The sequence below is a fragment of the Solanum lycopersicum genome, chromosome 6 (genome assembly GCF_036512215.1).
Source record: "Solanum lycopersicum chromosome 6, SLM_r2.1".
Classification (NCBI taxonomy): Eukaryota; Viridiplantae; Streptophyta; class Magnoliopsida; order Solanales; family Solanaceae; genus Solanum; species Solanum lycopersicum.
The window spans coordinates 47889444-47905878 of NC_090805.1; the positions used below are offsets into that span (position 1 = coordinate 47889444).

The following is a 16435-nucleotide window of genomic DNA, read 5'->3' on the forward strand; positions in this document are numbered from 1 at the left end:
TATCTATTACTAGGCTCTGAATTCAAGTTAACTAGGTCGAGATGGTACAAAAACAAACTATCATGTTTAATTATAAATTTTAGATTACAAAATGAGAATCTTCAAGGATTAACGTTAATGTATTGCACACTCTATCAATATTTGGACTTAGAAGTAGTGAGTTGATAATATATTCTATGGTTAATACGATCTAATGCTATTTTTTTATTTTAACGTAATAAAGAATGTTATTTTTTGCAACGAAAAAAAGTCAATTAATAATTTTTAATTTTTAATAAATGTGTAATCTTTCAAAAAAAAAAAAAAAGTCAATTAATGTTTTTTCATTTAAAATAATGAAATGTGTAGTCTTTCACAACCAAAAAGGTCAATTAATATTTTATACATTTTAAATAAAATTGAATAGTTATATCTATCAAAGTTCAAATAAATAAGAACAATCAATTAATATATAGTTGAATAAACTCTTATCCAAATGTCATACATTTCACATATTTTGATTTTGTTTTATTTCAAAGGAAAAATAAATAAATAGCACATATTATATATAATAAAAAAAAGGTAATATTAAAGACTTCAGTATATAATAAGAAAAGAAAAAAAATGAATTGTAAAATTCCATCTGTAGGGAAACCCTAATTTTGTCGATTCAGTTTCATTTCAGCCTCGCATTACCTATCTCTCTCTCTTTCTCTCTCTATATTCAGTCCCCAATCTCACTTTCTCTCTCTAAAATTCTCAGAATTCTTCACCGCGTCAACGATTCCTCCATCGATCCGTCCCCTCCTCCTTCCGTTAACAGGTATTCGTTTACCGATCTTCTGTAGCTGATTGATTGGTTATTTTTTTCCAGTTTTTTTTGGTTTAAGTTTTTGTTCTTTTGATGTCTGTTGTGGGGGATTGGAGTTGTTTTTATGTGATTTTTGACGGTGATGAATTTGGGCGGTGTGTTGTTTATAAAGCCATGTGAATTTTAGTGTTTAATAGAATTATCGATATGTGAAATGAATGATACATGGGTAAAGGAGGATGGATGCGGCCAGGGAACGATGGGTTGAGGACTTGGAATCAGACGGATGTAGAGGATTCATTGGATTGAGGGGTTGAGGCGTAGTCGTTGATGTTATGAGACTTCAATGGATATAGAAGATTTATACACATCTAGTTGGGATTGAGGCATTTAGGGCTATTTATTGATGTTGATACGCATGGGAATTTGTGGTTGTATAGGGTCGGGATGGCTTCTGGAATGTCTTTTACATGCTTCTATCAGAAAGCTAGATCTTCTTGATAGTGAGTTATTTGCTTCCATGGTTAGAATTAGATTCTTATTTATCTAGACTCTGCCCTCCCTTGGTTCCATTCACATTCGCGATTGGGTCCAAATATAACACTGTTAAGGATCAGAAATGATGTGACCGTACTGTGCTAATATAGTTTCAATCATGTTGAGGATCTGAAATGCTTGAAGTCTCCTGATCATCCAATAAGAAGTGTTCTAATTTTTTCAGATGACCTTTCAATTCATAGATGTATCTTGGACTTATGAGTGGGGATATTTCTGAAACACAACGACTTCTTGTTGTTTGGCAATCAAAATTGTAACGTGGAAGCAATTTAACATACATAGCAACAGGAAATCATGGGCAATAGTTGGAAAAGCGTTTATTATTTCATACTTTTGACAGACTATGATAGTTTGCCAGATTTCTAATCAGACTAGTGTCTGTTCTTGCATCTTATTGGATATAAACAGTAGTGTGACTGACTATGCTCTGTATTTTATAAAATATTTCAGTAGGTATTAGCCTTTTTGAATATGAATGATATGTGATACACTTTCGAATATTATTTACTGTTAGGGAGATTATGCTACTTTAGTCAATATCTGTGAAAGAAATATTAGAGGTTCTTGGTAGAGGAAACACAATTCATCGAATAGCCCACTTTTTGGCTCAAGGGTGGTTATAGATTTTGAATGTGGAGACCATTATTTCATAAGACCACACACCCGAAGATTGTACTAGGACACTTCGACCATACTTTTTTGTGTCACATGGACATACTATGAATTCACAGTTCCATATTTTAAAGGAAAAAACTAATTCCCCATTGATTTAGCATTTTTTGAAAATGTTTCCTCACTTGTGGATTTCACTGTGGGTATGTTGTTGTTGACTTGTGTAGTCTTTCTTTTACATTTGTAGTTTGTTTTTGATGGAATGTCTTGTGTGCCTAGGTTCCATGGATTGTGGAACTTACTTAAGAGTTTCTGTGGGAAATAATTGATTGTCGATTGAGAAACTACAGTTATCAAAGCTGCTATGGTTATTGATTTCACCATTTTGTTCCGTATGGAAAGACTCTTAATTACATTATAAGTGATTGTTTGTCAGCTGTACTGATCTCCTTTTTTTCTATATGGACAATGTAACTTATTTAGCTTCTTGTCTACTTCTATTTCATTTATGATGATGTGTCTACGTCTTGTGACTTTCTTCTCAACTCTAATATAGCAGTTAAAGGAAAATTAACCTATATTTGTGTTAGTAGTTTTGTTCTTTCTTTTGGAGTTGGGAGGTTGGGATTTGGTGTTTGGAAATTGTTGAGTCAGGTTCATTCACTTATGCAATTACTGATGTATAAGATATAAATTTTGGATGGTGATTTAGTTGAGATCAAGGATTTGAATTGGAATTTGCTGCTTGAAGATGTTTGTTTGTTCTAACCAACCAGAGGAACTAAACCTAAGACAGTTAATAGACAATTTTCGGCATGACCAAAAAGCCAGTCATATGTGTACTGTAGAAGCTAGGGGGTGGACCCATTATCACTGAATTTCGGTTGGCCCCAGAGGAAGTATCTGTTATATATATAAAAAAAGAATGATGCAACACACTGTACAATGTCAATTTCAACATGATCAAGAGATGAGGATTGTAGTAGATTTCTACCATTTTGGCTCTTAGAAGTCAAGAACATGAAAGTGATTGATTAGCGAAATTTGTTGGATGCACTGATGTTAGGATTACCTGATAGGCACTCCTGTTATATTAATTAGTAATACTTTTTTCTATTAATTTTCCTTGGGCCTTGACCGCTGATAGAATGAGGCTTACTTCCTTCATTAGCTATGCTGTCTGTCTGCTTTTGCTCTTTAACTGCTGCAACATTAGAATCTATCTCCTTGTTGTATAACCAGACTTCCTGCAGTATTCTTCATTAGCTTTTTTGCATGCAAAAAGAATTGCACAAGACATGCAATAGTAACATATATTTACCTCTCTCTCTCAGTTCGAGTTTGTATACATGTCTCCTCTTTGTATGGGAGTTTAATCAGTGTGTTGCATTACATCATTGTCAATTTACTAAGGTTTAACTTTTTCAGGAATTAAATGAATCATCTTAACAGATAAAAGTTTGTTTATGTTCATCTGTAGTTATCCCTTGCTTCCTTGTCCTTCAGTTGATACTGAGATGTTCACATCCAGCCTAGGAAATTAAGAACTTTAGCTTTTTGAATATTCTCACATCTTTGTCATTGATGTTATTATGGAACTTGTTAGTTCTTCCTCTCTCTTAAGGGTATGTGCAGACTATTGTTCACTTTTTTGGTAGAAAGATGTTTTCTTCTTAAAACTTTATATTGTAAAATTTTATTGATGAAGAGTCTCTAAACAGTTTGTGTTATAAGTTTGCAGCAATTGCTTACTCTATGCTTTCTTCTCTGCTGTAGATTTTCGAATTAGAAGCAGTAGCAATGTCTCCAGCATCTAGGTCCAAGTCAAAGGACAAAAAGGGTGGCAAGGAACCACCCAAAGCTGCTTCAAAGCCTTCAAGTGTAAATGCAGGTGCTACTACACCGACTAGTGGATACAATCCTCTTTTAGGAACATTCCATACAATTGAGACAGCTCCTGTGACTTCAAATGCTGCTCTTCATGTGAACGGTCGTTTCAGAAATATTGACGAGACAGATGACCCTAGTGGCCACTCACTTGGACCTAGCAGCGAGTATGATTCTGTTTCCCTTAATGGTAGTTGGTCTGGTGAGTCAGAGGACCATAAAGAGAAAATGTCTAATCCCCCTCCCCGGGCAGAGACAGTAGTACCTGGCTCTGATAACGACAAAAGGGAAAAAATCCGTCAGAAAAATGAGAAGAAGCATCAACGTCAAAAGGAGAGACGAGCTCAAGAATTGCATGAAAAATGCAGTGGTTATCTCATGTCAAGAAAGCTGGAAGCACTTGCCCAACAGCTTGTGGCTATGGGATTCTCTTCAGAACGAGCTACAATGGCTCTTATCTTAAATGAAGGCAGAGTAGAAGAATCAGTCTCATGGTTATTTGAAGGTGGTGAAGAAGCAGATAAACTCAAGGAACATAATCTTGATGGTGGGGGTAATTTGAAAATTGACATTTCAGAAGAGCTTGCTCGCATTACAGACATGGAAAATAAGTACAAGTGTTCCAAGCAGGAGGTTGAAAGAGCCTTAGTTGCCTGCGAGGGTGATCTTGAGAAGGCTGAAGAGACTTTGAGGTCACAAAAACAGGAAGCACATTCTGCGTCATCTAAGCCTGAAGAAAGTGGTGATCCTCCTACCTTGGGCAATGGTAAGCTTCCAACTGCCACCACTCAGAACTTACTAAGAGCACCTGTAAAACCTTCACCCAACATGATATTGCCTAAAAGGGATGATAGAGACTTCAATTATACTAAAGTTGCAGCCACATCAGGATCTTCTGCAGAGAATGGAAGCAAAAGTATACAATCACTTAAAAGGGTTCAGCCAAAATTGGAGTGGGCCAAGCCACCACAAATGGCAGCGCCTGCTGAGAAAAGGTGGCAAAATGCAGGATCAAATCCTTCTGTTTCCTATTCTTTGGCATCTCCGTTGCAGGCATCAACCTTATCCTCCAAGACGGAAGCTCGTTACATTACTGTAGGAAATGAATTGAAGAATCTACAGCTAGGAACCGTGAGAGAACCAGTTATGGTTATGCAGCGACCCAATCAATCATTTAATCCTAAGCAGATTCCCACCTCAACTGTAAGCTCTTCTCCGCCAGGAAGTACAGCAGGATGGGTTCCTTACACTGTTGAGACTGTGAAAGCCAATGGACTGATGCCACATATTCCTGGCACAAGAAGCCTGAGCCCAAATGGTGTCAGCACAAACCAGTTGTACAGCCAACTTCAGTATCAACAACACCAGCAGCCGCAACAATTTGTTTCTAGCAGTGGCCCAGTTGAATTGCCAGGAACAAGCCGGGGTAATAATTTGTGGAGTAGAACAGGTGCTTTGCAGACACAAACCCTTTCTGCAGCTTCCTCACTTGGACTCTTCTCTGGGTTGGGCACCAGTGGTCTGTCTGGGTCATCGTCTCCGGTTGACTGGAACAGTGGTGGCGGGTCAATGGAACAGCTAGATTACACTAACATAGACTGGAGTTTAGATCGCGGGTCTTCATCTTCAAGAGCAGGTGGGATGTGGCCAGGAATGAACCCTTTAATGCAAAACAATGTTCGTACATATGATTCATTTACCCCTGGCTTGGGTGTTACATCTGCGATGAGACCTGCTCTGTCTAATGTTGGTGGTGGTGGTGTCTCGATACCTGGGCTTCAGGAACGAGCTTCAACAGCAGAGGCATCTAGTGGTGGTTCTCGGGAGTGGGCTTCTCCCTTTGAAGAGAGAGATCTTTTTAGCGCACCAAGACAGTTTGTTTCTTCTCCCTCCCTGTAGGGTTGATAGGAGAGGATTTGAAATGAAATAAACGAGAGAGAAAAAATGGAATAGACCAGTAAATGTGCTTGAATATGATGTTGGTTCTTATATGATGGGATGCTATTTCCGTGTTGATGTTAGTGGTAGAGCCCTTTAGTTTAGTTTTTGGAATGAATCTTTAGGTGGAAAATGCCTCTTAATTGACAAATGCTCCATCAAGATAATAGACTTGTTGATCTAATAGGCGAAAAGTAACAATGGGATCTAATATGCATTTCTAGAGCATCTCCATAACATATTTGTATACCGGTGATATTATTTTGTCGTAAATCAAACAACTGAACCAACTGAAATTCGCTTGAATCAATAACTTACGAAGATCGTTAAGCTACTCTATTTAGATCTCAATTTCTCTTTTAAGTTTTTACCTAACACTACTTTTAAGGAAGCTGAAGTAGACATGTAAGATTAGATTGTATATATTAAAAAGAGTCCGTAATCAAAAGGATAAAAAAAACTAATGTACCCTTTTCGAATTTTTGACAATTTCTTTTGCCCTATTGGCTTCGGACTCATATTAAAGGTATACTTATTCAACGTGAAATACTCTTAAAACAATGTTATTGAGACGTCCCAAACTATGAAAATTTCCTGAAGACCAAAGGGGAGACAGTCCGGGCTAAAGTTTGTTTTCATAGTTCGGTTGGGTTCAGGTCTTTTTTCCTTTCTATGTGGATAAATAAAGGTTCAAAATTTTGGGTCTTCTTCCTTTTTCTTTGTGGATAAATTTAGCCCAATTTGACTAGCTCACTTTTGTCCATAACTCCAATATTATAGTGCAGATGTCTTAATTATTCGAAAGAATCACTATTGTTAAATAGCCCTATACAAAGAAAAGTGAGAGAGTGCAGATTTTCGCACAAGTCCTAGCAACCAATTTTAAATCGAGATTTTCGCTTCGTTCCTTGTCCGATAGAATTTATTTTTTGATCGCTTGTTTCTTTCAACTTAATCTTGATTGGAAACTGAGATTATAGCTCGTGGACAGTAGCTGCAGTTTTGATGATTTTGCTCATTTTGTTTCTCTAGTTTTTGGTGTTATTCTTGTAATTGTATTGCTCATTGCTTTACACTTTATTGGTGACCATTTCAGAGAACACTTCTATAACTGTTTGTTGATTACAGTAAAACTTTGGTCTTGTGATTTTTACTTTTTACACCGAAGATATGAAAGAGTAAAAATATGATTGATGGTATGTTACATGGATAGTGCACCCGTTAAACACGTACCTTTCAAAAGATGATTGATCTCTGTTGGAATAAAAACAAAGATTAATCTAAGAGTTAAACATCATATTTAACAATTTAACCTTATAAGTCCGCTATTAAAGTGAAATTGCATCAAATTTTATTCGTTTGCTGTAAGAAGAAACTTCGTAGCCAAATCAGGAATAAAGTGGAACAGAAACTTGCCCTAGTTCCACAACATTCGTTATTGTAAACATCTATCCGACAAAGGTAGAGGTAAGGTATACCAGACGAGTTATTGCCAAGAGGTTGTTTTTCGACTTTCTTATATCAGTTATTTAAATAAGTTTTTTATTGTATTTTTGGAAGAAATTAGTTACATACTGTCCCTTTTGAAAATGGAGCTGCTATCCTTATAGCAGAAATATTCAAATCAATTAAAGTAGAGCGGATAATTAGAGTTGTGTCTATTTTTTTTTTTATCTAAGTGATGATAGATCATATTATTTTATTGAATTTCTAAGTAAAATAATAACACAATATTTTGACGTAAAAAGCACGCGGTTCACGACGGTGAAATACACGTCTATAGGATCTGTCCCAAATTTCACTAAACAATGAGCATTAAAACAAATCACAAATACTAGCAATTTATGAACTAAAAAGATTCAGATTATAAACGCATGCAACCTATGAACTAACTCTAATCTCTCTCGCAATAACTTAAGGAGATTGTTGAGTCCCCTCCAAGCTACTCGCTCAATTTCTCAAAGCTCTTACGTAATACTATTTTTAAGAAAGCTGAAGTAACGTATATTTTATGTTCTTCAAACCCCACTCATAAGATTATATTTTTTTTTTCAAGTGCTATTTAATTATTGTGAGATTTTGGCTCTTTATTTTATATTAGAAAAGATTTATTTTATAATAATCTTAAAGGTATTCCACTCTTTGACATTTGAATGAGGGTGATTAATAACTTTGTCCACTGGAGAATTGGTTTAAACTTCCAAGAATTCAGCACCATGGTCATCACACTGAATAGTAGCACTGTCTTTTAGACATGAGGCCTTAAATGCAAAAAGAAAAGAAACATTTGGATGATGTACTAATTTGATCATAGGTGTAATAGGACTCTTAGTTGTTTAAATGATGCAAGTCGAGGCCAGTCTCGATACATAAAGATGAAGGAGGTCCCAAAAGTCTAAATAGGGATAAGAAATTTCGCATCTTGATGTGATACAAATCAATTAACATTAAGGGCGATCTCACATAAGAGGGGGTAAATAGCATGATGTCTGTTTTTTTATCTAAGTGATGGACCAAATTATTTTTTTCATTTTCTAAGTAAAATAACAATACAGTATTTTGACGTGAAATACACCTCTATAAGTGTTGGAATGTATGCACCCACCAATCAGTCAAGGACCAGGTTCCTTGACTCAGCAAGAACAGTAACTGAAAATTGCGTCCACCTGTTTGGTTGGGACCAGGTCCTCAGCATGGTTACAATGACAGACAATAAAATAAGTGTTGAAAGTAAAGATTGAACAAATATTTTTACGTGGCAACCTCCTTACTCAAGGGAAGAAAACCACGACCTATCTCAACAGGACTCTTCAAACTGCGTTTCACTAATCTTCTCACAAGCAAAAGTAAAATCAGTTTTACACGTAGAGACTAGCCTGCTAATCTCTTGCTAAGTAATAGTTCCTATCACTTAGCTGAGTCAGAGTAGATACAACACTACCCACTATACTAACCCTCACCCATAAACATAGTATTTTCTAAGCGGATACCACACCGCCCACTGAACACCCACCCTTTGGATGATTTAGATTTTGACTAAGCAACAACAATGTTGTCCACTAAATCACCTAACTCTAGATGACTTAGACTTCTAGAAACCAAAACAAGATCTGTATCCTTTATAGATTAGGATCAGATTACAATGTAAGCACATAAGACACCAAACTCTAAACACAACAAGAATCTTTAGCACTCCATCTGGTCCCTTGTTGATATGAGCAGTGTTTTTCCTTGAAGATGGCCTTCTGTTCAAGCATGTGATTTTTCAGAAAAAATCAAAGATTAATTTGCCAAGTCTTGAATTTGTGTTTGTTGGAAAGAGATAATATAATTCCCCACAAATTCGTTGAAGCCATCCTATTGGTTGAAGGCCTGCTGTTGAAAAAACTGTGCACCTACCGCGTCAGAGGTGACAACTTTTCTGATAGCTGTCTTTTCACCTTTTTACGTATCAGTCTTGAGGGGACCAGGTCCCTCTCAAACTTCTTTGTATGTTCTTGAAAAGGCTTGTTGGTTGACTTCTTTCTTTGGATGAATGAATATAATATGGTGTTTGTCATGCTAAAACTATCAAACATAAAGAGTTATTATCCGTTGGACAAACACCATCCTCCATTCTAATTGGTGTAGTACGCTGATGCCTCACCAACCTCTGACGTGACAGTTTTACAGTTGTAACCAATTATGTATCTGATAGAGGAAACTCTGCTTGGGACCAGGTCCCCGCATTTGTGAGATACCGAAACAATCTCGTCCGCTCTTCCTATTAGTGTAGGATACTACACTTTTCACCTACCAGCTGACATGACAGCTTTTACAGTTGTATCTCATTTGTATCTGGACGAGAACACTCTACCAGGGACCAGGTCGTCACATTTGTGAGCATCATCAAAACACCTATAATATAACAATAAGATTTGTTAAATCCCTCTTGCAGTAATCCATACAGATTGTTAAATCCCCTCCAAGTTACTCTCAACTTGGAGCTCAATTTCTCTAACTTTTAAGAAAGCTGAAATAGAGGTAGGCGTATACTTTCCCTTCTTCAGACCCTATTTGTTTTACCGACTTTCATTAAACGCGTACTCTTAAAAAGACGATCGGTCGTATTGCTGAAAAAAAAACAAGTATAATCTCAGTCTTAACATCATATTTAGCAATTTAACCTTATGAGTCCCTATTAAAGTGAAACGTTTATAGTAAGAAGAAACATTAGTAGCGACATCAGGAATTCAGTGGAACGGAGGACTAGTCCCAGTCCCACAACATTCCTTATTATGAACATCAATCAATCTGACAAAGATAGAGGTAAGGTCTGCGTACACCTCATCCTCCCCAGACGAGGTATGTTGTTATTGTTGAGAAATGATAAACAAGACAGGGAAATGATAATCTGCTTTGGGAAGACAATTATATAGGGAGTATGAATTTTTGTCCAACAATTCATCATCAAGCGTAGTGCTGTTATTCCTCCACAATCAAAATGACTTAATTGAGCTACAATTAAGGCGCGATCAACGCCATTTGCCCTTGAGGAAATGTCAAATGGGGTGATTAACAACTTTGTCCATTGGAGAATTGATTTGGACTTCCAAGAACTCAGCGCCGTGATCATCACACTCAATGGTGGCGTTGTCTTTTAGAGTTCCAGCCCATGGATAGTAATAACTCAATATTTTTGACAACAAAGAGTTTGATATTGTTTTAGGCCCATTTGGGATGGCATTTACTTGATTTTTTGGGTAGAAAAAAACAAGGGGCATATATAAGTGAGTGAGACATTTGATCTAAAAGTGAAAGTTGGTGCCATCTTTGAGTAGATGGTGTGGGCGTGAAAGGTTTGATGATTTTTTTGGATACTATTGGTATCATTTTTCTTAACCTTTTTCTTTTATCAGTCCATTACAACTAAGCTAATTATTTATACACATGATAAAAATTGGCATGACGTACGAAGATGGTCATTTTTACTTATTTTATTATAAAATAATATTTCCCTTTTTTGGTAACACTTTAACTTAACTTTTTCACGTAGCATGTTTAAGACCACAAGATTAAAGGACATTTTGGTACATGTGACATAACTTTAATTTAGATACACAAGATTAAAAAGTTTTCTTTCTTTTCTTAAATTCTGTTCTAAGTCAGACCAGGTCATCTTTTTTGAAAGGGAGGGAGTAAGAAATAATTTATTATTCATTTAATGGGAAATGCACAAGTTCCCACTAGACTATGACCAAAATCCCAGAAAAACAACTTAACTAAACTAAGGTCCTATTACTCTCTGACTTTTTTTTTTAATTTTATACATTTTTTATATTACGTGGCACACTCCGTGACTCTACGCAATTGTGGCGCGTGGGAGATATTTGAATGTCACGTAAGTCAAAAAGGTGCACAAAATTACAAAAAAAAAATAAGTTCGGGGGGAGGGGGGAGGGGGGAGGTAATAAGTTCTTTAAAAAATTAAGGTATGTCTCTGAATTTCGATCATAGTACAGGGGGTACTAGTGCATTTTTCCCTTATTTAAATAACTATTTTATTATATTAAGGGAAAATGCATAAATACCCCCTAGACTATGATTGAAATTTCATAGACACACCTTAACTAAGAATTTTTTATCAAAGTAAGTCATTATTATAATCTATTCACCAAAATAATATATTTTTTTTTTATAATTTTACGAAACTAGTATAAATGTAGTTCATAGTAATGTTTTATGTTATATTTTATTGGGAAAATGCACAACCCCCAACCTATGCTTGAAATCTTAGAGACATACAAATACTTTACTAAGGTCCTATTACCCCCTAAACTTATTTTATAAATAATTTTCTTTTTCTTTTCGGCCTACGTGGCACTATAATTGAAAAAATTGTCAACATGCGGGGGGCCAGAAGATAGTGTCATGTAGGCTGAAAAATGGTAGAAAATTATTTATAAAATAAGTTCAGGGGATAATAGAACCTTAGTATAGTATAAGTGTATCTCTGAGATTTCGGTTATAGGTTGAGGGGTACTTATACATTTTTCCTATTTTATTCAAAAAAATCAATAACAAAAAGACAAAAATCTAACACATTAAACAGACATAAAACGTTACTGTTAATAACGTTTTATAATTTTTTAATCTGAGGCACGTTTTATAGCTAAAACGTGACTCATCCTAACATTTCTCTTGAATGACTGAAAATTAAATTAAATCTTGTACATGCATGTCTCATATATTATTCAAATTCCCACTATTAAAATATATATATATATATATTCACTTCATTCCCGATATAATTCCACAATTGATATCAGAGAAGGATAAAGTAAACAAAGACAAGCATTTGAGGAAAATTCTCCACCTTCTGAAACGTTTTCACTACTATATATGCTAAAGTGAAACAACTGTAAACGAGACATGGAGATCTAGCAACAAATTTATGGTTGTTCTTAGTTAGCCAAAATATATCTATTCATTTTTAATATTAGAAATTTGAATAATTAAACGAGGCATGTATAAAATTCAATTTTAATTTTCAGCTATTTCAGAGAAACGTTATTGATAATAACGTTTTATATTTGTTTACCTTGTCAGATTTTTATCTTTTTGTTATTGAATTTTTTTGAATAAAATATAGTCTAAAACGTTACTGAAAACTACGTTTATACTAGATTTGTAAAATTTCAAAAAAAATATACAATTTTGGTGAATTGATTTTAATAATGATCTACTTTGGTCAAAAGTTTTCTTAACTAAACTAAGGACCTATTATCCCATGAACTTATTTTTTTTGTATAATTCTGTGCATCTTTTTTGCTTACGTGGCATCCAAATATATCTCACGCACCTCAATTACATGGAGTCATGGAGTATGTCACGTAAGACAAAAGATGTATAAAATTATTTATAAAAATAAATTCAAGAGGGTAATAAGACCTTTATTTAATTAACAATGTTTTTTAAATTTCGATCATAATCTAGAAAAATACTTATATATTTTCCTTTATATTTTCGGAAGAAATTAATTACATTTCAACCAAAAGAGTATATATCTTCAATAAGTGTCCCTTTTGAAAATCGAGATGTTATCCTTATCACAGAAATATTCAAATCAATTAATGTAGAGGGGCTAATTAGAGTTGTGGCTATTTTTTTTATCCAACTGATAGATCATATTATTTTATTCAATAGCTGGGTAAAATAACAACACAACATTTTGATGCAAAAAAATACTCGGTTCAGAATCGTGAAATACTCTTTTATAGGATTTGTCTCTAATTTCACTAAAATAATGAGTATAAAAAGACAGATTATAAAACGATGTAACATATAAATATATTTTTTTAATTTTGTCTAATTTTATGTTTATGAGTAGATGGTGTGGGAGTGAAAGGTTTGATGATTTTTTTGATATTATTGATATCATAATTTTTCTTTCACCTTTTTTTTTTTAGTACAACTAAGCTAGTTATAAATACACATGAGGCCTTAAATACAAAAGGAAGAGAAAAATTGGCATGATGGCCTTACTTTCTATGTCATGTTTCATTTTTACTTATTTCATTATAAAATAATAAGAAATAATTTATCAGTTATTTAAATAAGTTTTTTATTGTATTTTTGGAAGAAATTAGTCACATATCTTCACTGTCCATTTTGAAAATGGAGATGATATCCTTATCACAAAAATATTCAAATCTATTAAAGTAGAGGGGGTAATTAGAGTTGTGTCTAATTTTTTATCTAATTGATGATAGACAGTCTGCCTAATAAAAATATTGTTGCTCGTTTCTACAATTTGAAGTAGTTGATCTGCACAAGTTACACGAAGATAATTTTACTGTATTTTGCTCTTAAACAACGAATCATAATTCTCTCAAATATGCTCTCGTGTATTTGCTCGATCATTTTTTTTTCATTGTCAGTATAAGCGCGTAGAATTTTCTTCACATACAAGAAAAAACACCACAAAATTCTCAGATCAAAACTGAATGCAAAGACCAAAATGGGTTCTTGACTTGACAAATTTTAAGAAAAACAATATAAAGATATGGGTTAAATGATTTTTGATTAGGTTCCTAGATGGGTCATGCATGGGTTTGAAATGGGGAAGGAGTAACTTTTACGAAATTGAGTCAATTTTGATTGATTTGGAAATTTCCGTCAATTGAGGGGTATAATGGTGAAATTGATAACTGCGAGGGTATAAATAACTTTGTTTTAACGGCAGAGATATATTCAACTAATAAACTATAATTGAGGGGTATTTTTAACCCTTTTCCCTAAATAAAAGTATGCTAAAACTTATCCATTATATAAGGTATCCATGCAAGTAATTTTAAAATGTATTTTTTAATCATATTGATATGCAAAAAAAAATGCAATTTATAGTATTTTTCATATGATTTTTGAATATCGAAACTTTTTGTTTAAAATATCTAATTAATGTAATCTAATTTAACTTTGAAAATTAATTAAATTGACTTTTGAAAATCGCAACATGACAAATAAAAATGGATAGGGGGAGTATCGTTTAAATTCTTTGTTAAGTAACGATGAACTAAACTCGTAATAAGTAATGACCGATTTAGTATGATCGCATTGTTGCCATGATAAAAAAAAATTCTCATTTTGTCTTTGTTGATTAATTAATAATTTTATATTATCATTTATATAGTAATTTTACTTTGTGTTCCACTCTTCTTCTAGGTTCATCTTTCAAATTATGAATATATGACATTATGTATGAATGGAGAACGATATAATCTATCCAAATACTATATTCAATAAACAATAAAGTATGATATAATACAACACGTACAAAATAAAACAATACAATATGATACGTTATAAAACAATACGCAATTACTTTTATATATATGGCAAGCGTAGTTGTAAAGGAGTGATAAAGAAAAGGTCAAGAATTTTCTATGCTTACTAATGGGGAAGAAGAACAACAACAATTGGCTATCGTGGTACTCCCTCCGTTTAACAATAATTATTGATTATATTATTTTTGAAATGTGTTTTATATTTAGTTTCTAATTTATCCTTATTACTAATTATAGTCATTTTTTTATTATATTTTTGAAGACATTCTATCTATTATATTCAAACGATGATCTAATAAAATTACTCTTCTATTTATAGTTTCTTAAAAAGTGTGAAAGTCGTATTGGACGGAGAGAGTATTAGTAATAGAAATGATTTTAATGCATGCATTAGTATGATTAAAGACACAATAGCTCCTCAAAATCTTCTGCACAATATTTATGGAGGGTATTTTTACAAACAAATAAAATATATTTAAAAATTATGAAATGCATGTTATTTTTAATATATAAACCAGGCATAAAATGATTTGAGCATAACTAATACCACAATTTATGATATTAGAATTATATTATACACCTAACCAAAATGTCAATTTCTTCAATCTTTAATCCCAAATGGACTAAAACTTAGATCTGTTAGTCTTAATATATTTTATAAAATTTGTGTTACAATTATCCGACAGTTGGCGATGTAGCTCAAATGGTAGAGCGCTCGCTTTGCATGCGAGAGGAGCAGGGTTCGATCCCCTGCATCTCCATTTTTATCAATTTTCGGTTTTGAAAAAGGTTTGTATCGAACATTGACCGAATTAGCTAGATTTGATTTGGTGTTTTTAAACGATTTTTGGTGCGAATGAGAAAATAAAATGAGGATTTAATCAAAGTATAAGACATTTAAAAACTTTAAACCATGTTAAATAATGATTAAAAAATTTGATCTGTTTATAAAAATGATTTAAGTGTTATATATGTATATATCTTATACCGAAGAAATGAATTGAACTTTTGAAAGAAAAAACATCAAAAAAGAAAAATTAAATTAGTTTGATTCGATCCAATTTTTTGATATTTATGCTCACTTTTAATATTGAAAATCATATTCAAATCCTTCGATCCATGTTATAGTATATTACTCCAAACATGATTGATAGGAGGTTCAAATATAAAGGAATAAAACATGAATAGATAAAAAGATTTAATATTTGTTATATGTATACATTAAAAGAAATATTAATTTTATATATAATATAGTTTTTCATCAAATGTGGCTTTACCCTTGCTCTTACTTGGCTCCTCCTTTTAAGATTAATTCACTACTAGTTTCATATTTTTGTAAATAACTTCAGTTAATTGATCAATTTGGAAAACACGTTTACAAATTATAAAATTAATTAAACATAATAAGAATATATTAAAAGTAGCAAATTAATTTAGATGTATTTTCAAATATTAATTAGGTCACAAAAATTGTTTTAAAAAATTAAAAATCAGAGATTTCCGCGACTTTTAAGAATATGAATAAAATGTAGACACTCCGTTCAACAATAGTTGTCTTATTATATTAAAAATAGATGTCTAATCTCCAATTTAGAAAATCAAGAGTCCATTTTACCCTTACTATTAAATACTTCCTATGTCCCATTTTATGTGACACCATTTTCTGTTTGGTCGACTAAAAAAGAATGTCACGTATATTTATTTGGTAAGTATCTAAAGTTACTCCCTCCATTTCAAAAAGGATGACCTAATTTGACTTGGAACGGAGTTAAAGAAAAGAAAGAAGACTCTTAGAAGTTACATCAAATGTACTAAAATGTCCTTT

At 33.1% G+C, this 16435-nt stretch overlaps 1 protein-coding gene and 1 non-coding gene across 2 annotated transcripts; both read left to right on the plus strand.

Moving 5' to 3' along the window:
- The first annotated feature begins 457 nt into the window (after positions 1–457).
- Positions 458–5936, plus strand: LOC101244382 (uncharacterized). The gene is made up of 2 exons (XM_004241334.5): positions 458–802; positions 3737–5936. The coding sequence occupies exon 2, from the start codon at positions 3761–3763 to the stop codon at positions 5744–5746; it is 1986 nt and encodes a 661-aa protein (XP_004241382.1). The 5' UTR covers positions 458–802; positions 3737–3760; the 3' UTR covers positions 5747–5936.
- Positions 5937–15298: 9362 nt separating this feature from the next.
- On the plus strand, positions 15299–15371 carry TRNAA-UGC (transfer RNA alanine (anticodon UGC)). Its single transcript has one exon. It is a non-coding gene; the product is annotated as a tRNA-Ala (tRNA).
- The last annotated feature ends 1064 nt before the right edge of the window (positions 15372–16435 follow it).

What these genes read in the sequence shown, in the direction of transcription:
- LOC101244382 (XM_004241334.5), top strand. Translation starts at nt 3,761, where the DNA reads ATGTCTCCAGCATCTAGGTCCAAGTCAAAGGACAAAAAGGGTGGCAAG.